Source organism: Brachyistius frenatus, unplaced genomic scaffold, assembly GCF_029030835.1.
Source record: "Brachyistius frenatus isolate BFR_SWC_R1_liver_20210118 unplaced genomic scaffold, ASM2903083v1 Contig_292, whole genome shotgun sequence".
Classification (NCBI taxonomy): domain Eukaryota; kingdom Metazoa; phylum Chordata; class Actinopteri; family Embiotocidae; genus Brachyistius; species Brachyistius frenatus.
In genome coordinates this window covers 53,862-76,982 of record NW_027210891.1, presented here as the reverse complement: position 1 = coordinate 76,982, position 23,121 = coordinate 53,862, and the positions used below count along the sequence as shown (strand labels likewise).

At 43.2% G+C, this 23,121-nt stretch overlaps 1 protein-coding gene across 1 annotated transcript in view; it reads left to right on the top strand.

Annotated features, from left to right (window-relative positions):
* Nucleotides 1–477: 477 nt before the first annotated feature.
* ttc27 (tetratricopeptide repeat domain 27) overlaps nucleotides 478–23,121 on the top strand; it is a 70,293-nt gene continuing 47,649 nt past the window's right edge. Inside the window, exons 1-7 of the mRNA XM_069722456.1 lie at nucleotides 478–737; nucleotides 4,771–4,954; nucleotides 6,144–6,267; nucleotides 8,512–8,646; nucleotides 10,032–10,134; nucleotides 19,507–19,665; nucleotides 20,772–20,911. Coding sequence (XP_069578557.1) covers nucleotides 647–737; nucleotides 4,771–4,954; nucleotides 6,144–6,267; nucleotides 8,512–8,646; nucleotides 10,032–10,134; nucleotides 19,507–19,665; nucleotides 20,772–20,911 — 936 coding nt within the window. The 5' untranslated portion in view covers nucleotides 478–646. The remainder of the gene's footprint in view (nucleotides 738–4,770; nucleotides 4,955–6,143; nucleotides 6,268–8,511; nucleotides 8,647–10,031; nucleotides 10,135–19,506; nucleotides 19,666–20,771; nucleotides 20,912–23,121) is intronic.

Here is a 23,121-nt window from a genome sequence, read left to right as displayed (position 1 = left end):
GAGATCAAATCATGATTTCCTCCACTAGATATCAAATTAACCTCCAGGTTAAAGAGGAGAGGGACCATCCAGCTTGTTATCAGCTCAGTTCTAGAGCCAGCATCTGTGATGGTGCACATGGCATGGGTAGCAGCAGCAGAAAATCCTTGTTTTAATGGTCGGTTGGAGTCCTACCTCCACCTGCCGACATCCAGCCAGCCTGATCATACATGTACGATCATACATGTACGATCATACATGTATGAAGGAGTTATTCCTAAATGTGCTGAACAAATGAAATAGTTTTATTTTTATAGCATTAAAAAGTTCTGTCACTGAGTTTGTAACCAGAACATATGCAGCTCCAACAGAACAGTCCCAGGTTGTAGAGAAGTCCAGCCCGTTTGAGTGGTTCAGGAGAACAGCTGGTTCCTCCATCTGCAGGTTAAAACAGCTGAGCTCGGGCTGGTTCACGTTTCCCACAATGCAACGCGCATCTGTCATGGCTGCTCTCTGATGCCAGTTGCACCACATGGGTGGAAAAACATTGAATTCCTGATTGAGATCTTCCACTTTGGCTCCTTGAATCAGCTGATCCGACCGGACCCGTCCGGACCCCGTCCGACCGGACTGAAGGCAGCCGCTCCAGCGTCGCGTTAGTCCGGCCATGCCGCTGGACGTGGAGGTCCCGGTGCTCCGAGGCTTTCTAACACCGGCAGAGGCAGCGGGATGGAAGCGGAGTCTGTTCAGCACCACAGGTCAGACACCGGGCCGTTCATAGCTCCGGTAACACCGGGCGGGCCGTTCATAGCTCCGGTAACACCGGGCGGGCCGTTCATAGCTCCGGTAACACCGGGCTGGCTGTTACCTTTTAACGTGAAGGTTAAAAAAGCTGCGGGCGCTAACTGATCTGTTAGCAACGACAGTGCCGTCCTCGTAGTGAACCAGAGTCCATGTAATTTCTGGGCAATTTTAGGAGGCCTCGTCCCGAACAGACCGATGTGTGGTGAACGAAGACCAGACAGGTTTGACATGTTGACACGCGGCTTCGTGTTCGTTCAAATAAAAGGTCAACTTTTGTATTGGACATCGGCTGCAGCTCGGTTCCTCCCGGTTCTCTTTAAACCGGTTCGATGTGTTGTGGAGCGAAATGAAGACGGTGTGTGTGTGTGTGTGTGTGTGTGTGTGTGTGTGTGTGTGTGTGTGTGTGTGTGTGTGTGTGTGTGTGTGTGTGTGTGTGTGTGTGTGTGTGTGTGTGTGTGTGTGTGTGTGTGTGTGTGTGTGTGTGTGTGTGTGTGTGTGTGTGTGTGTGTGTGTGTGTGTGTGTGTGTGTGTGTGTGTGTGTGTGTGTGTGTGTGTGTGTGTGTGTGTGTGTGTGTGTGTGTGTGTGTGTGTGTGTGTGTGTGTGTGTGTGTGTGTGTGTGTGTGTGTGTGTGTGTGTGTGTGTGTGTGTGTGTGTGTGTGTGTGTGTGTGTGTGTGTGTGTGTGTTGGGGGGGGGGGGACCGTGTATCCGGCATGACGTCCTGGTTTCCTCCACCTGCACGTGGAGCCGCCTCGTGCTCCCATCACTCAAGTGTCAGCAGCTGCTCGTGGGGCACCGGAACCGGACACTGAGGCTCAGCTCAGCAGTCCGGTGGTACCGGAGGCGTCCGGTCGGACCGGTCCTCTGTGCTGCTGGTTTCGTGTCCGCCTCATGTTGGCAGGAAGTGGACGAACTTTAATTAAAGTGTAATCCGTCTGTGGACAAGTGAAGGAAACTTTAGTTCCGACCCAACAACCCAGTTTCACAGCGACACGTCAATCCGTCATCTGTTCATTGGATATGGATGTCTGTCAATCAACACCGGACAAGAATGAGAAGGAGGTTCTGTCAGGACCGGTCAGCCCAGAATCATTCAGACACCTCAAATCTTCATGTGTAGTGAATTTGACCGAAGGTTTCCTTCTGGCTGTAAACGTCAGAACCAAGTGAGACGGGACGGGACGGGACGAGACGCGGTGCAGACATGAATGACAGCTTGTTTGATCCGTACATGGAACTGATGCTCACCTGGACGTCTGCACACTTTCACCGCATCATCAGCCACGTTTACAGATATGAATAAGTTAGGAGGAGGAAGTGGTTTTGTTCTGCTTCAAAATATAGTATTGGAGATTTTGAGGTCAGACGAAAGTCTGGAGTTTGGAGAAAGTCTTAACGGGCGGTTGGAGAAAGTCTAACGGGAGTTTGGAGAAAGTCTAACGGGAGTTTGGAGAAAGTCTTAACGGGCGGTTGGAGAAAGTCTAACGGGAGTTTGGAGAAAGTCTAACGGGCGGTTGGAGAAAGTCTTAACGGGCGGTTGGAGAAAGTCTTAACGGGCGGTTGGAGAAAGTCTAACGGGAGTTTGGAGAAAGTCTAACGGGAGTTTGGAGAAAGTCTAACGGGCGGTTGGAGAAAGTCTAACGGGAGTTTGGAGAAAGTCTAACGGGCGGTTGGAGAAAGTCTTAACGGGCGGTTGGAGAAAGTCTAACGGGAGTTTGGAGAAAGTCTAACGGGCGGTTGGAGAAAGTCTTAACGGGCGGTTGGAGAAAGTCTAACGGGAGGTTGGAGAAAGTCTAACGGGAGTTTGGAGAAAGTCTAACGGGCGGTTGGAGAAAGTCTAACGGGCGGTTGGAGAAAGTCTTAACGGGAGTTTGGAGAAAGTCTAACGGGCGGTTGGAGAAAGTCTTAACGGGCGGTTGGAGAAAGTCTAACGGGCGGTTGGAGAAAGTCTAACGGGCGGTTGGAGAAAGTCTAACGGGAGTTTGGAGAAAGTCTAACGGGAGTTTGGAGAAAGTCTAACGGGAGTTTGGAGAAAGTCTTAACGGGAGTTTGGAGAAAGTCTTAACGGGCGGTTGGAGAAAGTCTAACGGGCGGTTGGAGAAAGTCTAACGGGAGTTTGGAGAAAGTCTAACGGGCGGTTGGAGAAAGTCTTAACGGGCGGTTGGAGAAAGTCTAACGGGAGTTTGGAGAAAGTCTAACGGGAGTTTGGAGAAAGTCTAACGGGCGGTTGGAGAAAGTCTTAACGGGCGGTTGGAGAAAGTCTAACGGGAGTTTGGAGAAAGTCTTAACGGGAGTTTGGAGAAAGTCTTAACGGGCGGTTGGAGAAAGTCTAACGGGAGTTTGGAGAAAGTCTTAACGGGCGGTTGGAGAAAGTCTAACCGGCGGTTGGAGAAAGTCTAACGGGAGTTTGGAGAAAGTCTTAACGGGCGGTTGGAGAAAGTCTGACCGGCGGTTGGAGAAAGTCTTAACGGGCGGTTGGAGAAAGTCTAACGGGCGGTTGGAGAAAGTCTTAACGGGCGGTTGGAGAAAGTCTTAACGGGCGGTTGGAGAAAGTCTAACGGGAGTTTGGAGAAAGTCTAACGGGAGTTTGGAGAAAGTCTTAACGGGCGTTTGGAGAAAGTCTAACGGGCGTTTGGAGAAAGTCTTAACGGGCGGTTGGAGAAAGTCTAACGGGCGGTTGGAGAAAGTCTAGCCGGCGGTTGGAGAAAGTCTAACCGGCGGTTGGAGAAAGTCTAACGGGAGGTTGGAGAAAGTCTTAACGGGCGGTTGGAGAAAGTCTTAACGGCGGTTGAGCTGCAGCAGTCAGCTGGAACGTATCTGAAGACTGAACGTCCACAGCATGAAGATGATGGTTCAGATCTGCTCCGGTTCCTCCGATCGGACACGTCTTCCTCACTCAGCCTTGTTTCTAGTGCGACTGCGATGGAGGCAAGTTCGATTGTTTCATTTGTTATGCGGCTGCCCCCCCCCCAAAAAAAATAAAATAAAAATGAAGCAATCAATGCTAATGAGCCGAGCCCCTCTCCCTCCTCAAATAAAAAGCTAATGTACGACGGGGAGATGTTGAGGCTGCGTCATCGCCCCCGTCCTTCCAGAAATCATCATTTTTCATCATCTCTGAATGAACCTCCTCTTCATCACCCAGGAGAGTGCTGGTCTGCAGCGTTAGCGGTGTGGGCCATATCTGTGGGGAGATACACTCGTTGATTTAATGAGAATATGGAGATTAAAAATGACTACAAACAATATCCGACCAATCAGGAGTGTCGGGATGTGTGGGGAATTAAACCAAATTTAATACATCAGTTTCCTCAACGCTCATGATTAAACACACTCAGGACATGATATGTGCTGATAACTCAGCTGTAGTGTAGGCCCACTAATATGTTGTTATTATTATTATTATCATCATCATCATCATCATCATCATTATTATTATTACAAAGTGGGAGGTAATGTCAGCTCTACGTTGGAGACTGTACAGAGGTCAGCTGTGATTTTAAAACGGGATAATGTGAAAACTCTTAGTGCTCCAGAGAAACGAGTGGTATCATCAGAGGCTCGTTTCTGCTGGTTATTTTGATATTCAGAGATCAGGACTTCTGGATTTCTTCAGTTCAGAGTAGATGGAGGCAGAACTTCATGAGTGGAACGACGACGCAACTTCAACTTCGATTACCTCTGCAGCGCTTCGTCACAGAGAAGGAACAGACACTTTAGAAAAGTTTCATAGGATGTGTGGTACATCTCTGTGATGAGGACTTGCTGCACAGCTCAACGGAGAAAAAGGGTTCCATCGGGTTCTAGGAGTTAAACAGGCCAGTTGGAACCTATGAAGCAGAACCAACAGAACCTGTGTGGGAAACACTGTTGAGATTTCATCCTCAAATGTCAGCATTTGGTACCGAATCAGAAGGCAGGTTTCAAAAGAGTTTGGTAGTTTGGCACCGAGGCCCAAAAATACTCACGGTTCTTGTGGTTCTTGCAGAAGCCGGGTCTCTGCTGGACTCCTTGATGAAAGGGGACCATGAGGCGGTCCTGCTGAGCCCCCAGGTGACCGATCTGCTCAGCGGAGACGCCAGCTGCAGTGAGGGGGAGGACATCGAGGCCTACCTGGAGAGACGGGTCCTGCTGTACCTGACAGGTGGAACCAACGATGACCGGACCGACAGGTAAGACAGGAAGGACGCTCGCCATCCATTCAGCTGTCGGAACGCCTTGCAAATTTAGAGATGATTGACTTCACCACGAGTCCTTCACTATGAAAGCTTCTGATTCACTGCAGAACCGCTGATATGCAGATGACACTCAGATTTATAATCAGAAATAATCCCATTTAATCCTCCCAAATCTGGAACATAGAGGAAGTCGCCGTATGCAGAGTTGAGCCGTTAATGGACCCGTCGCCGGTCCAACATGCAGCTGACACGAGGACACGAGGACATGTCCGGCCGCTGGAAATCTTTTCATTAATTCCCAGCACACATCTTCCTTCACCTGTTTTATCGTTACTGTGCTCCTGGAATTATTGTTGGGGATTTGATTCCATGTAATTTCTGCCTGATTTTATTTGCCTTTAATCCTGGAAATACCACGTAAAGGACTTTCTTCTGAAAAGTGCTATGAAAGTACAGTTTATTATTATTATTATTATTTCTTCTTTGAAAGAATGAGCACGTTTTTAAAGTTGAGTAATCGTGATGTGTTCATGAGCTTCTTCTTGGTTTCCGGTTGATGTTTTTACAATCAGAGCAGCTTGAAAAGTTTAAAGAGCGTAAAGGAGCAGTTCTGCTGTTTTCTCCTGTCAAACATTAATTTCACATTTTCAAAAATCTCCTTTGAGTTTTTGGGACAAATTATTTTAATTCAGCCAGAAATAAAATGAAAATAAATGCAAGTGTGCAGCTGAGTTTGTGACGTACGTGATAATTAAACGTCCACATCTCCCTGATGATGTCGTTTGGTGTTCTGAGTTCTTCTCAGGAGTCTTTGTTCGCTGCCTCCACTTCTTATATCATGAATTATTAATATTTAATAAGGACAGCTTAACATCTCCCTCCTGGCTCTCAGGGATGACTATCTGAGTCCATGTTATATGCAGCACATATCCCGTCCTCCTCCTCGTCCTCCTCTTCATCCTCATCCTCCTCGTCCTCCTCCTCATCATCGTCGTCCTCCTCTTCCTTGTCCTCCTCGTCTTCCTCCTCCACGTCGTCCTCCATGTCGTCGTTGTCCTCGTCCTCCTCTAGTTTTCCAGATCTGAACAGAGTCTCCTTCTTAAAATGTGTGTGAGCATCGGTCAGAAACTAAGAAACCTGAAAGCGTCCTCATATGTGCCGTGTGTCTCGTCCTCCTCTGCAGGGAGCTGGCGCTGATGGTTCTGGCCGTCTCATGTCTCCACGTGTTTGTCCAGAGTAACTGGACCGGTCCTCCAGTCTCCGTCCCCGTCGGTGATCTGCTGCCCCCGGCGCTGCTGTCCTCTCAGGTAGGACGTCTCGTCGTGGTGGTTTTAATGTGCTGGAAGACGGACCATGAGAGAAAGAACCAGTCATGACTCAGCATTTCCTCTTTAGAACGGCAACAGCAGATTCAGACAGACAGGGTTTCATACATCACACACCTTAGGAACCAATCACATCAACTTGTGGGATGGAGATGGAGGCGGGGACTATTTGTATATTCATAGATCCATGTGTACTGAACGTAGACTGGATATAAAAGTGTTCGTAGCTTCCAGGTCTCAAAAATGAGGCAGAAGTGTCTTGAGCTGGAGCAGGAAGTGACCATATTTGGACGAGCTGGGGGAGGAGCCAGTGGCGGATCTGACCAATCTGATTGGAAACCTGACGATACTACGTCCCGCCCACCGATAGCTGTAACCTGACTGCACCGCAGGCCTGTCAATCAAACAGACACGCCCCCAAAAACAGGTATTTTTTAATCTTATTTTCTAATCTAGTGGTAAACCTCTAGTGGCACTCGCTGGTATTGCAGCTGAAGACACTTCTGCATCGGAACCATTTTACAGACCTGAAGCTACGAACTCTTTTATATCCAGACTGTGGTTTTATATCCAGTCTGCGGGTTTTATATCCAGTCTGTAGTTTTATATCCAGTCTGTGGTTTTATATCCAGTCTGTAGTTTTATATCCAGACTGTAGTTGTATATCCAGTCTGTAGTTTTATATCCAGTCTGTAGTTTTATATCCAGACTGCGGGTTTATATCCAGTCTGTGGTTTTATATCCAGTCTGTGGTTTTATATCCAGTCTGTGGTTTTATATCCAGTCTGTGGTTTTATATCCAGACTGTAGTTTTATATCCAGACTGTAGTTTTATATCCAGACTGTAGTTTTATATCCAGTCTGTAGTTTTATATCCAGTCTGTGGTTTTATATCCAGACTGTGGTTTTATATCCAGTCTGTGGGTTTATATCCAGACTGTAGTTTTATATCCAGACTGTAGTTTTATATCCAGTCTGTGGTTTTATATCCAGTCTGTGGTTTTATATCCAGACTGTGGTTTCATATCCAGTCTGTGGTTTTATATCCAGTCTGTGGTTTTTTATCCAGTCTGTGGGTTTATATCCAGACTGTAGTTTTATATCCAGTCTGTAGTTTTATATCCAGTCTGTAGTTTTATATCCAGTCTGTAGTTTTATATCCAGACTGCGGGTTTATATCCAGTCTGTGGTTTTATATCCAGTCTGTGGGTTTATATCCAGTCTGTGGTTTTATATCCAGTCTGTGGTTTTATATCCAGTCTGTAGTTTTATATCCAGACTGTAGTTGTATATCCAGTCTGTAGTTTTATATCCAGTCTGTAGTTTTATATCCAGACTGCGGGTTTATATCCAGACTGCGGGTTTATATCCAGTCTGTGGGTTTATATCCAGTCTGTGGTTTTATATCCAGTCTGTGGTTTTATATCCAGTCTGTGGTTTTATATCCAGACTGTAGTTTTATATCCAGACTGTAGTTTTATATCCAGTCTGTGGTTTTATATCCAGACTGTGGTTTTATATCCAGTCTGTGGGTTTATATCCAGACTGTAGTTTTATATCCAGACTGTAGTTTTATATCCAGTCTGTGGTTTTATATCCAGTCTGTAGTTTTATATCCAGACTGTGGTTTCATATCCAGACTGTGGTTTCATATCCAGTCTGTGGTTTTATATCCAGTCTGTGGTTTTATATCCAGACTGTAGTTTTATATCCAGTCTGTAGTTTTATATCCAGACTGTGGTTTCATATCCAGTCTGTGGTTTTATATCCAGTCTGTGGTTTTATATCCAGTCTGTAGTTTTATATCCAGACTGTGGTTTCATATCCAGTCTGTGGTTTTATATCCAGTCTGTAGTTTTATATCCAGACTGTAGTTTTATATCCAGACTGTGGTTTTATATCCAGACTGTGGTTTCATATCCAGTCTGTGGTTTTATATCCAGTCTGCGGGTTTATACAGGACGTGTTTTAACTGTTTCAGTGTGTAATAAGCAGGACTTTCCAATACATGAAGTCTCCTGTAAGACAGATGTTGTGTGGTGTGAACCTTCAGGTGCCTTCAGACTGACCTGTAAGTTTATTACATGGGTCGAATAGCATCTGTACACAATGAGTTTGTCTGATTTGTGATGAAACATTTGTGTTGAAAAGGACGCTGATCTCAGATCTTTATTTCCTCCAGATATTCCTCAGTAGTGATGACCTGTGTCTGATCTCCATCCTCAGACGCTGGTGGAGGCTCTCCACTCCTGCCTGCTCCTGGATGGGGAGGTGGTCTACAGCCTGGTGGCCAACCCCTTCCTCCTCCTGCTAGCCCGAGTGATCCTCATCAGGTGCTCCTCCGAGATGGACAGCCTGCAGGTGAGTCTGTCCTTCTGTCGCCATCACAGCTTCTAAATGTCTTCTTGAAGGGAATCCGTGAGGATATTCATGTTTAAATTAGTCTTAAAATCTGGTCAGATCTTCATCAACGTTCAGTCATTAAACAAACTATTTGTTTCAACTAAATTGAAGAACATCATTCAAACCTTTGGAGGCTGCTGAAAGCTTGTGAACCTTTTGACCTTCGACAGGACAGGAGAGCCCTAAAGTAACCACTTTGTCTTATAAAGTACACTCAATACAGAAAATAAGAAGCTCTGAGTCCCAGCTGAAGGCTGCAGGGAGTCGTGGAGCCTGTTTCTGCTCACGGGTCGACGGCAGGAGAACCATGCAGTGTGGTTGTGTGCAGCGGGGTGCCCTGCACGGGACAGGAGACGGGGAGCTCAGCTGCATCAACTCTTCTTTTAACAACACTCTGGAAACGCTTGGGAACTGAGGAGACCAGTTTCTGGAGTTTTGAAAGTGAAATGTGGTCCCATTCTTGCCTGATAGAGGATTCCAGCTGCTCAACAGTTCAGGGTCTCCTGAACATCTGGAGCATCAGGACTGGAAATCCTGATGCATGATTATCCTGTTTTTTAACCAATCTTCAAATCTGCACTGCACGTAAAACCCTGAAGGCAACATGAGTCAAAGTGAAGGTAAATGTCTTCATCTATAAGTGGCAGCCTCTTAAAGAGGAAGTGAAGTCACAGAGCCGTGAAGCGGCCATCAGCAGTTGGTGTGTTAATATGTTTAAGTGCTGATGAGAGTAAAGGGAGTTAATTAGCTGGGTGTGTTTTGGAGGATATTGATTGGTTGAGACAGACCATTAACCCTCCATGTATCAGATATGTGCTAACACACTAAGAAGCTGTTTGCTTGGTTTGTGGTTGGAGCTGGATGAGAACTTGAGGACAGTACCATGGCCTCCAGACATGCTCCCTCCTTCTTGCCGCCTCCTGTTCGGATCAGATGCAAAAATGAAGAAGTTGGCTTTTTTTTGTTGCGCGGTGAGCACCTCGTTGCCATGACGCCCTCCGGAGGCTGAGGCCTCCAGATCACCACTTCATGTGTTTATTTATTCCCAGAAGCATGAGTGGATGTTACATCTTAAAAATGAAAAATAGCTGCGTCCCTTTTTTTTTGGAGCACATTTTTATTTCCCAGTATACAATATATTACCTTTATCTGCACATAAAACAAACATTACAGTTCTTTAGATTCAACTCACTGTTTGTGAGCTACATGGTGAGCTTCAAGATACAAATGTTAAACGTTTCTTCACTTCTGAAACAGACATACATTCTCCTGTTGTCGGATCCTGGTTTCCCTCAGTAGAAGCCGCTGGACGCTGAGACTGATTTGTGTCCGTGTGTCTGCAGCTGCTGCCCTGGTGGACTCTTCGATGCATCAACCTGCACCAGCAGATCCTGGAGGCGCGTTCTCCACAGCTGCTCGCCGCGGCGCAGCGCTGCATGGACAAAGGTGCGTGAATGCTGCATGTACAACTGTGTGCTTTTGGTCTGTTTGTCTTTTAATGGCGTGACATCATCAGGTTCACGGTGTAGCTGGTGTTTAACGGTGACGCAAACACAACCGGGTCACCGGGTTTCAGTTGTTCAGCCTCCTCCTGCTCTCTGGTCACGACTGACTTTCATCAGCTCAGAGTCACAACACACTTTCTGTAAAATACACACTGAAGGTCTGATTCCCTGAAGCTCTGTGTATAAAATCACATGCAAACTCCACATCACCAACAAAAACCTGTCCAGCTGATCTACTGATGACGTGCAGCGAGGATTGACTCTTTCAAATGTGCAGTTTAACTCACGTCTATTTTGCATGTTTGTCTGCATGCATATGTAATATTGGGTGTTTCTACTTGAACGTGCAAAATACTGAGAGGGGAAATACAAATAGATAAATTAATCAGCTGTGATGATATTTACTAAACCTGAAGGTAGAAACAGGAGAAGTGATTGTTGTGTATTTTAGTCCGACTGAAGACAACTTATGAATCAGATGAACATCAGGAGAGACGGCTGCTCTTATTGTGGTGAGAAGGAGACGCAGGAAACCAGAGAACATGTAGAGAACCAGGTTTTACACCTCTGTGTGTGTGTATATTTATTCATTGCTCTTATTTCTTTCTAAGTTAATTATTTTTCTATCTTATTTATGTATACGTATTTGTAAGTTTTTTTCTTATTGTGTGCACCTTTTTGTGATTCCATGCTGCTGTGACGACTAAATTTCCCCACTGTGGGATTAATAAAGTCTAAGTTACACATTTGTGATGTCAGAGCTAGAAATTATTCAGACAGGTCGTCTGTCCACAGACGATATTTCAGAGTTATTGAATGAACTGAATGATGATTGACAGCCGCAGGCGTTCTGTAGGTATCACAGGTGTTTCGGTCTGTTGTCAGACAGCTGATTAGGATGAAGCAGCGACTTCACTGTGGTCCATAAACACCATTACACCATACACCTGTTAGTCCAGCAGTCCTGCCCAAGCTGCTGTGCTACTGATGAAATACTGTTTTCAGAATCAAAAGGTTCACCAAGTCAACTTTAATTTTTAACTAAAAACTATTTAAAAATACCAAAAAGCTAAAAATACAAATGTTGAAATACTGTGAAACAGTTTTTTCACCTGGCTGAGGTAGAAAACTGAAACATGTTTTTAAAATGTGCTCCCACGTTTTAATAAATTAGTTCCCACATTTTTATGAATTAGTTCCCACGCTTTAATACATTCATTCCCATGTTTTAATTAATTCATTCCCACATTTAAAAAAAAAAAAAGTTTTAATTAATTAATGCGCACGAGATATGATCTGACGAGATAAGGTCTAGTTTTCCTCAGTGAATACATACATATCTTTGATCTGAAGATGGATAATAGAGAGAAAACACACCACGATAAAACGTCTTATGCTCTGATAATAACAATTGTTTACTTACTCAGTGTATTTATACATGGTATCGTGTCTGTATTGGTCTTATGGTGACTAAATATGTCATCGACTAGTCAGACTGGCTGTGGTGGCTACGCTAACAACAACTCGGTTAACTAGGGTACAGCTGTAATGGAGGGGAGGGATGTAAAGGATTAATGTCAGTAAAATACATGATACGATGATATTGGGAGCTTGTGGATTATATCGTTAGCAATATGCTAACTTTGAGGATGCTATTGACTTTATAGTTGGTCAGCTGACAGTTGAAGCAGGTGAACAGACTGTTGTGCTTTGCTGTCTCTATATAAACGTATCTCTTGTGCACAAATGAATTAAAATGTGGGAATGAAATGTTATTTAGTGCATATGATTAAGTAATTAGTGGAAAGGAATTGGTATCCCGTGGCCTCGATTTAACAATTCTTGCTCACGATTTAATTGTGTCTCTGGCCACTCCTCCGTACTGCGTCCATTTACAAGTGACAACTTCCTGTTTCTTTGAATCTCTTGTTCAGCTGCAGCCATTTCCCCGTGGACCAAACTCCTGAAAGCCTTTATGCTGTTTGAAGGTTTAGAAAGAAGCAGTCTGTCTACTGATGTCGTAGCTCAGCTGAATGTTTGTTGGATCAGAGCAGAAGAAACAGTCCTATAAATATAGATATCTAAAGATAGATGGCTGGTACAAAGCTTCACACTCTAATTTAGTCTCCAACTGAATAAATACAGAACATAGAAACACTAAACTGCTCAGCCAGCTCAGTCTGGTTGGAACAAAGATATCTGATGAACAAAGATATCTGATGAATAAAGATATCTGTTGGACAAAGATATCTGACGGACAAAGATATCTGTTGGACAAAGATATCTGACGGACAAAGATATCTGATGAACAAAGATATCTGAGGAACAAAGATATCTGAAGAACAAAGATATCCATGGACTCATGTGTTTTTAACATTTTAGCTCCGTGTCATGTGTTCAAACCAAACCGGTCCAGCTAGCCGCCGCTAGGATTGTAAGTGCGTGACTATCCGTGGTGTTACGGTACGGGTGCTCGGAGCGACCAAAAAGGACCAAAAGAGACCCGACTTCACCAAATGGGTCATTTAATAGAACTATAACAAGTAGAAACTACATTATATTACATATTATATGAAATTCTACTCTAATTCTATTTTCCCATTGAGGAGGTGGAGGGATATTTCTAATGATGAGCAGGATGTGATGTCATCATGATTTATTCCAAATGTTCAGTTGACCAATCAGATCTTTGGGGCGGAGCTACTGGTCGTATAATTTTACATTATCAACATTATTATTAAACTTTATGCTCATCTATCCAACGGTTGGTGACACTTTAATTTCAGACCACAGTGAAACTGACTAATGATGCTCGCGTGGCTAAATAAAGGAATCCATATTCATATTGTTAAACTGTTGATAAATACAGCAGTTAGTCAGAAGCACTCCTTCTTCAGGAGGTTAAATGGTTGTTGTCCTGCAGGTGAAGGTGACTCTGAAGTGTTGCATGTAAATCTCCCTTCTGCTACGTCTTCATTAATGTTGGATGGGATGAAAAAGTGATTTGTGATCGTGAGTTATAAAGCTCCTCCCAGCTGAGGATGATCCCTGTCTCTGTGGCAACGCATAATTAACAATGACATCCACGTTCAGTCTGTCACTGTAATGTGTCACCTACAGATTCTTGGCGCTTGGCTCTTTGCTTGGCTCTTGGTGCGTGGTGCTTGGCGCTTGGTTCTTGGTACTTGGTTCTTGGTGCTCGGTGCTTGGTTCTTGGTACTCGGTTCTTGGTACTCGGTTCTTGGTGCTTGGCTCTTTGCTTGGTTGTTTGTGCTTGGTGCTTCTAAAATGTGAATGCTTCATTGAGTTGAATTGAATTAAATAATCAACCCACCAGTTGGTGGCTCAGTGTCCCGGGTTCAGTGTCCCATGGTCCCTTCTCCCCTTCTGCACCACATATGGCCAGAAAAGTAGTTTTGCAGAATATCTGGATGTCACATTAATGTTGACCTCTGACCTTTGGGCTACAAAATGTCATCGCTTCATAATTTTAGCGTATTTGACATGTGACACTTTGTCATAATTGGTGTATGAATACTTGTCAGAAATGTGTTTTGAGGTCATTGTGACCTTTGATCTTCAGCCACCGAAATCATCTTTGAGTCCAACTGACCGTTTGTGCCAAATCTTAGGGTCTTCCCTCAAAGGATATACAGTAGTGTGAAAAAGTGTTTGCCTTCTTCCTGATTTCTTATTTTTTTGCATGTTTGTCACTTAAATGTTTCAGATCATCAAACAAATTTAAATATTATTCAAAGATAACACAAGTAAACACAAAATGCAGTTTTTAAATGAAGGTTTTTATTATTAAGGGAGAAAAACAATCCAAACCCACATGGCCCTGTGTGAAAAAGTGTTTCCCCCTAAACCTAATAACTGGTTGGACCACCCTCAGCAGCAACAACTGCAATCAAGCGTTTGTGATAACTTCCAATGAGTCTTTTCCAGCTGTGGAGGAATGTTGGCCGACTCATCTTTACAGAGTTGTTGTTGTAATTCAGACACATTGGAGGGTTTTCCAGCACCAACCTCCTTTTTAAGGTCATGCCACAGCATCTCAATAGGATTCAGGTCAGGACTTTGACGAGGCCACTCCAAAGTCTTCATTTTGTTTTTCTTCATCCATTCAGAGGTGGACTTGCTGGTGTGTTTTGGATCATCGTCCTGCTGCAGAACCCAAGTTGACTTCAGCTTGAGGTCACGGACAGACGGCCGGACGTTCTCCTTCAGGATGTTTTGGTAGACGGTAGAATTCATGGTTCCATTTATCACAGCAAGTCTTCCAGGTCCTGAAGCAGTAAAACAGCCTCAGACCATAACACCACCACCACCATGTTTTACTGTTGGTATGAGGTTCTTCTTCTGAAATGCGGTGTTACTTTTACACCAGATGTAACGGGACACACACCTTCCAAAAAGTTCAACTTTTGTCTCGTCAGTCCACAGAGTATTTTCCCAAAAGTCTTGGGGATCATCAAGATGTTTTCTGGTAAAAATGAGACGAGCCTTAATGTTCTTTTTGCTCAGCGGTGGTTTTGGTCTTGGAACTCTGCCATGCAGCCATTTCTGCCGAGTCTCTTTCTTCTGGTGGAGTCATGAACACTGACCTTAACTGAGGCAAGTGAGGCCTGCAGTTCTTTGGATGTTGTCGTGGGGTCTTTTGTGACCTCTCAGATGAGTCGTCGCTGCTCTCTCGGGGTAATTTTGGTCGGCCGGCCGCTCCTGGGAAGGTTCACCGCTGTTCCATGTTTTCTCCATTTGTGGATAATGGTTCTAACTGTGGTTCTCTGGAGTCCCAAAGCTTTAGAAATGGCTTTAGAACCTTTTCCAGGCTGATAGATCTCAATTACTTTCTTTCTCATTTGTTCCTGAATTTCTTTGGATCTCAGCATGATGTCTATCTTCTGAGGATCTTCTGGTCTACTTCACTTTGTCAGGCAGGTCCTATTGAAGTGATTTCTTGATTGAGAACAGGTGTGTCAGTAATCAGGCCTGGGTGTGGCTAGAGAAATTGAACTCAGGTGTGATAAACCACAGTTAAGTTATGTTTTAACAGGAGGGGCAAACACTTTTTCACACAGGGCCATGTGGGTTTGGATTGTTTTTCTCCCTTAATAATAAAAACCTTCATTTAAAAACTGCATTTTGTGTTTACTTGTGTTATCTTTGACTAATATTTAAATTTGTTTGATGATCTGAAACATTTAAGTGTGACAGACATGCAAAAAAATTGGAAATCAGGAAGGAGGCAAACACTTTTTCACACCAATGTATCCTTCACAATGGTGGATGGATGTAAGATCAGTGACCGTGACCTTTGAACATCAAAATCTCTTCACTACCTTCTTGAGTTCAACTCAACGTTTGTGCCAAATTCTAATAAAGTGCCTCGAAGTGTTCCCAAAGTTTGCGTCCACAAGAATGGAACACTGAACTTTGACCCCAAATGTAATCAGTTTAGCACGGAGGCATAACAACAGGAGATGCACGTTTTGGGACAGACACCATATGACAGTTTGGTCTGTTTTAGTTTCACAATATGTGAATCTTATTCACCGTCTTCACATCTCTTGAGAACTGATCGTTTTCTGACGATGCGCTGAACGTTCAGCGGTTTTTTTTCCGGTCAACGAGAGTTCAAAAATGCTGCAGTCATCCAATCATACTGAAGAAGGGGCGGGACAAACGCGGTTAACAGTTTGAACTTAACACATTTAATGATGAGCTGAGCTGAACACTGATTGGAGAGCCGTGGATCCGTCCGTACCCTCAGCGACTCCATCACAACTCTTCACATTTCAACAGTTCTCCAATATGGTTTGAAATGCTGCACTTAAAAACACCCCGGTTTCGAACGCTGAGCTTGTTTTGGAAACGTTCAAAGTGTATCAACAAACGGTGATAAACTACAGACTTCGTATGATTCATCATCACTGACCACTCCGACATAGAATAGTGCTTATTTTCATAACTGATCTTAAACGGCACGAGTGTCTGCTGTTTTCAGCTTTAACTTCTCTGCAGGTGTTTTAATGAACTCAGTGACACTTGATTTGGAGGAAGGAAATATTACTCATCAGTGAGAAAATCACAGTGGTGCAGTGGTTAGCATGGTCACCTCACAGTAAAAAGGTTCTGGGTTTGAATCCCGGCCTTCCTGTGTGAGTCTGCATGTTCTCCGTGTGCCTGCGTGGGTTCTCTCGGTTCTCCAGCTTCCTCCCACCATCCAGAAACATGAACCTCAGGTTAACTGGTGGTTCTACAAATGTCCCTGAGGTGTGAATGAGAGCGTGAACGGTCTTTGTTTCCGTCTGTCTCTATGTGTCCCTGTGGTGGACTGGTGACCTGTCCAGGTGAACCCCGCTTTCACCCAATGTGAGCTGGGATAGACTCCGCCCCCCTGTGACCCTGCTCAGGATAAAGTGGGTATAGATGATGGATGGATGGATAGTGAGGAAATCTTTAGAGGTCAGAAGTCATGTGATGTTTTTTTTCTTTACAGGATACATTATTTGTTCTTTCTGAAGCCTGACATATTAGAGATATGTTGTCTGATAGGTTTGTTTTGTGTTTTCACTGTTTCTTAGTGAACTGTAGGTCATTTCTGGTTTGTTAGGTTTTAGTAGGATATCGTCTCTAAAGGGACGCATGTTATTTTTCTCTGTTAATTTCAGTATGAATGAATATGTACGATATCCTCAAAGATTTTACAGCATGTTTACATTGAAAGCTGCTTGATGAATGTGTCTGATGCACAGACTGGATATAAAACTACAGACTGGATATAAAACTACAGACTGGATATAAAACTATATAAAACTACAGACTGGATATAAAACCACAGACTGGATATAAACTACAGACTGGATATAAAACCACAGATTGGATATAAAACTACAGACTGGATATAAAACCACAGACTGGATATAAACTACAGACTGGATATAAAACCACAGATTGGATATAAAACTACAGACTGGATATAAACTACAGACTGGATATAAAACTACAGACTGGTTATAAAACTACAGACTGGATATAAACCACAGACTGGATATAAAACTACAGACTGGATATAAAACCACAGACTGGATATAAAACTACAGACTGGATATAAACCACAGACTGGATATAAAACTACAGACTGGATATAAACCGCAGACTGGTTATAAAACCACAGACTGGATATAAAACTACAGACTGGATATAAACCACAGACTGGATATAAAACTACAGACTGGATATAAAACTACAGACGATATAAACCACAGACTGGATATAAAACTACAGACTGGATATAAACCACAGACTGGATATAAAACTACAGACGATATAAACCAAAGACTGGATATAAAACTACAGACTGGATATAAACCACAGACTGTATATAAAACTACAGACTGGTTATAAAACCACAGACTGGATATAAACTACAGACTGGATATAAAACCACAGATTGGATATAAAACTACAGACTCGATATAAAACTACAGACTGGATATAAAACCACAGACTGGATATAAAACTACAGACTGGATATAAACCACAGACTGGATATAAAACTAGAGACTGGATATAAAACTACAGACTGGATATAAAACCACAGACTGGATATAAACTACAGACTGGATATAACACCACAGATTGGATATAAAACTACAGACTGGATATAAAACCACAGACTGGATATAAAACTATAGACTGGATATAAACCGCAGACTGGTTATAAAACCGCAGACTGGATATAAAACTACAGACTGGATATAAACCACAGACTGGATATAAAACTACAGACTGGATATAAACCACAGACTGGTTATAAAACCACAGACTGGATATAAACCACAGACTGGATATAAAACTACAGACTGGATATAAAACCACAGACTGGATATAAAACTATATAAAACTACAGACTGGATATAAAACTACAGACTGGATATAAACCACAGACTGGATATAAAACTACAGACGATATAAACCACAGACTGGATATAAAACTACAGACTGGATATAAACCACAGACTGTATATAAAACTACAGACTGGATATAAAACCACAGACTGGATATAAACCACAGACTGGATATAAAACTACAGACTGGATATAAACCACAGACTGGATATAAACTACAGACTGGATATAAAACCACAGACTGGATATAAAACTACAGACTGGATATAAAACTACAGACTGGATATAAAACTACAGACTGGATATAAAACACAGACTGGATATAAAACTACAGACTGGATATAAAACCACAGACTGGATATAAAACCACAGACTGGATATAAAACTACAGACTGGATATAAAACCACAGACTGGATATAAAACTACAGACTGGATATAAAACCACAGACTGGATATAAACTACAGACTGGATATAAAACCACAGATTGGATATAAAACTACAGACTGGATATAAAACCACAGACTGGATATAAAACTATAGACTGGATATAAACCGCAGACTGGTTATAAAACCGCAGACTGGATATAAAACTACAGACTGGATATAAACCACAGACTGGATATAAAACTACAGACTGGATATAAACCACAGACTGGTTATAAAACCACAGACTGGATATAAACCACAGACTGGATATAAAACTACAGACTGGATATAAAACCACAGACTGGATATAAAACTATATAAAACTACAGACTGGATATAAAACTACAGACTGGATATAAACCACAGACTGGATATAAAACTACAGACTGGATATAAACCACAGACTGTATATAAAACTACAGACTGGTTATAAAACCACAGACTGGATATAAACCACAGACTGGATATAAAACTACAGACTGGATATAAACCACAGACTGGATATAAACTACAGACTGGATATAAAACCACAGACTGGATATAAAACTACAGACTGGATATAAAACTACAGACTGGTTATAAAACTACAGACTGGATATAAACCACAGACTGGATATAAAACTACAGACTGGATATAAAACCACAGACTGGATATAAAACTACAGACTGGATATAAAACCACAGACTGGATATAAAACTACAGACTGGATATAAAACCACAGACTGGATATACAACTACAGACTGGATATAAAACCACAGACTGGTTAGCACAAGTTGTTCATCAACAGATAAACTGAACTCAACATGGAGTCAGTCTGGGACGACATGAAGAGACAGAAGACACAAAGCTCTCCACCTGTCGGCCGAATCCTTTAAAACTGCGAGTGTTCCTGCTGATCGTCCTTTGGTTGTCTTCAAACCACTTCAGACATGATGTTCTGATCGGGTTGCTGTTCTTCTCTGCTCTCAGTGCTGCAGTGCCAGTCTGTGTTGGCGGATCAGAGACGCCTGGCCATCCACTTCCACCTGGAGTGCGTCTACACCTGTCTGACCTACTACGAGTACCAGCCAGCCAGGGAGCACATGATGACGGCCCAGCAGCTCTGTGGACTGGACATCAACATGACCGGTAGGTGAAGCTCACCTGGTGCTGTGGGACCGCTGCCTGTCGTTCCTCAGTAAAACTCTGAAAACTGCATTTTAAAACAGTTTAACAAATCTTCACCGAGCAGTTGTGGAAATGCAGCTTCCAGTCGTTGAGTTGTGGTCAGTGTGAGTAGAGCAGGAGGACAAGTTTTAGGGAGTTTTTACAAGTCATGATCCACATTTATTAAATAATTGAACTGCAATAATAATAATGCAACTTAAAATGGCGCTGCAACCCAATTTGATGGAGAAACATCTGCTGGTGCACATATTGAACACAACCTTCAGTAACCACTGAGCTGCAGACAGCCAGGCTCTCATGCTAAGCTCGGCTAGCTGCATGCTAATATGAGAGTCCTTTATGGATGAACACACTCTGTCTCGCTCTCTCTGTCTCTTTCTCTCACTCTCTCTCTGTCTCGCTCTCTCTGTCTCGCTCTCTCTGTCTCTTCCTCTCACTCTCTCTCACTCTCTCTGTCTCTTTCTCTCACTCACTCTCTCTCTGTCTCTTTCTCTCACTCACTCTCGCTCTCTCTCTCTGTCTCTTTCTCTCACTCTCTCTCCCTCACTCTCACTCTCGCTCTGTCTCTCTCTCACTCTCTCTCTCTCTGTCTCTCTCTCACTCTCTCTCTCTCTGTCTCACTCTCTCTCTTTCTGTCTCTCTCTCACTCTCTTTCTGTCTCTCTGTCTCTCTCTCTCTGTCTCTCTCTCTCTCTCTTTCTGTCTCTCTCTCACTCTCTCTCGCTCTCTGTTTCTCTCTCACTCTCTCTCTCTGTCTCTCTCTCTGTCTCTCTCTCTGTCTCTCTCTCTCTCTCTCTCTCTCTGTCTCTCTCTCTCTCTCTCTCTCTCTCTCTCTCTCTCTCTCTGTCTCTCTCACTCTCTCTCTCTCTCTCTCTCTGTCTCTCTCACTCTCTCTCTCTCTCTGTCTCTCTCACTCTCTCTCTCTCTGTCTCTCTCTCTGTCTCTCTCACTCTCTGTCTCTCTCACTCTCTCTCTCACTCACACACACACTCACACTGGTAATGCCAGAGGAGGAGCTGCACACTCAGCTGGTTGAAGGTAACACCTGACATGATGCGGTCCATCCAGGTGCTCTCGGCAAACGGACCCGTTTCCAGCAGAAGTCTTTGGCTCAGCTCGTCCTCGAGGTCAAGAGAAAGCAGGACCAGCCTGACTTGACCAAGGATGAAGCCACGCCCACTCCCACGCCTCAGGCCAGCTTGCCCAAGGTAAGACCCTGTTCTAATGCATCACCTCCCACTGTGGCCTTCTATTGGTCAGATTAGATTTGAAAAAAATTTCCCCTTGGGGATTAATAAAGTATATACCTACCTACCTAGATCCTGCTCACTGACAGCTGAAACTCATCTGAATTTAATGCTGAATGGCTAAAAAATGTCCATCTGTTGTTAACTGATGAATCAGACTCCAACAGTTCAAACTGACTTAATTTAAAGAAAGTGATTCAGAAGTAAACTGGGCCAACAGCAGCTCCTCAAAGATGGAGGACAGCATAGTGCGTCCATGTTGTCCTGCCAGAGATCATCCTAACGAATTTGACTAAAGAGGATGTGTGATGGGGCACATATGTTGTAATACCCAGCATGACCAGTAGAGGGAGATGTCTTCCTCTGGACCCTTTTAGCACCATCTGCAGCCTATTGACAGTTGAACAGGTGAATGACAGACATCACCTCCGTCTCCATGTTTTTAGAAACTGGGAGCAGAGCATTTGAGGGATTCACGAGCACTTGTTGGGTTCAGTGACCACATTCAGTCTGCCGTCTTCAATAAAGAGAGCTTTTATTTCATACACACAAATTTACGTGTAACATCTTTAGAAAGTCAAACTTTTCCCTCTTTGTTCAGTCTCTATATTCCCATCCGTGTGTGTGTGATAGTAAACTGTCACCACCTGTCTGTCCTGTAGTTCTATGAAAAAAAACCAAATAATTTGGTTGCTGTGCATCACAAAGCTGCACGATCAAAGCTCAGAGTGCAGTTTTAATTTCCCCTGCAGACACCTCGTGTGTTGGTTGTTTCCATCCAGCAGGTTCATGTGTCCTCCACCGCCAGCTGCTGTCCAGTTTGGCAACGAGCCACACGTCAACACATTTTTGGTTTGAAATAGAAATTCATTGCTTCTGGGTTATCTTCATACTCATCGTGCTTTGGCTCGTGTGGCTGTGAAACATTAAACTAGATTCTACGTGGGAAATAAAAAGATCCTTAAAATTCTTTAACATGAAGCCTGATGTGAACCCTGTAGAAAAACACAACATTGGAACTGGTGCTGTGCATTTGTTTCCTGGGTGATAATTCCCACATATGAATTTTACTTAAAAGCATGACATCACATCCTGCTCATCACTAGAAATATCCCTCCACCTCCTCAGTAGGAATATAGAATTAGAATAGTTTCATATAATATGTAATATAATGTAGTTTCTACTTGTTATAGTTCTATTAAATGACCCATTTGGTGAAGTCGGGTCTCTTTTGGTCCTTTTTGGTCTCTCCGAGCACCCGTACCGTAACACCACGGATAGTCACGCACTTACAATCCTAGCGGAGGCTAGCTGGACCGGTTTGGTTTGAACACATGACACGGAGCTAAAATGTTAAAAACACATGAGTCCATGGATATCTTTGTTCATCAGATATCTTTGTTCATCAGATATCTTTGTTCAACAGATATCTTTGTTCATCAGATATCTTTGTTCTTCAGATATCTTTGTTCATCAGATATCTTTGTTCATCAGATATCTTTGTTCTTCAGATATCTTTGTTCATCAGGTATCTTTGTTCATCAGATATCTTTGTTCATCATATATCTTTGTTCATCATATATCTTTGTTCATCAGATATCTTTGTTCCAACCAGACTGAACTAGCTGATCAGTTTAGTGTTTCTATGTTCTGTATTTATTCAGTTGGAGACTAGAAATCCTCTCTGTTGCTAGGTGGTTGCTAAGGGTCCGACTACCTCCTGGAGTCTACTGATTATTTTCCAGTTCTTAGTCATACCCCATCTGTTGCCATGGAAACGGAAATCACACCAACAAAAAGTTTTATATTTTGAGAGTGAATTGCTCCACAATATGAACACCATGTAGATTACGTGTTTATTGTCATTATTGACACTTCGGCGATGCAGTCCGGACCGAGGCACTTTCACCAACATCCGTAAACACACCCTCTCGTGTAATATTGCTTGAATCAGAAATAGGATGTGCTGCAGAGATGATGGACCTGATGTGGAGCTGGAAGATGTTCAGGGACAGAGAGCTGGGCTTTGCCACTTAAAAAAAGACTGACATTGTTATATAGCCTCAACATGTAGTGTGTGTTTGAGGAATGTGGTGGTTGGATCAGCTTCAACCTTTACCACGCAGCCTAGTTCACCCCGACCACAGTCTTTACCAAGTGGTTCCTCAATC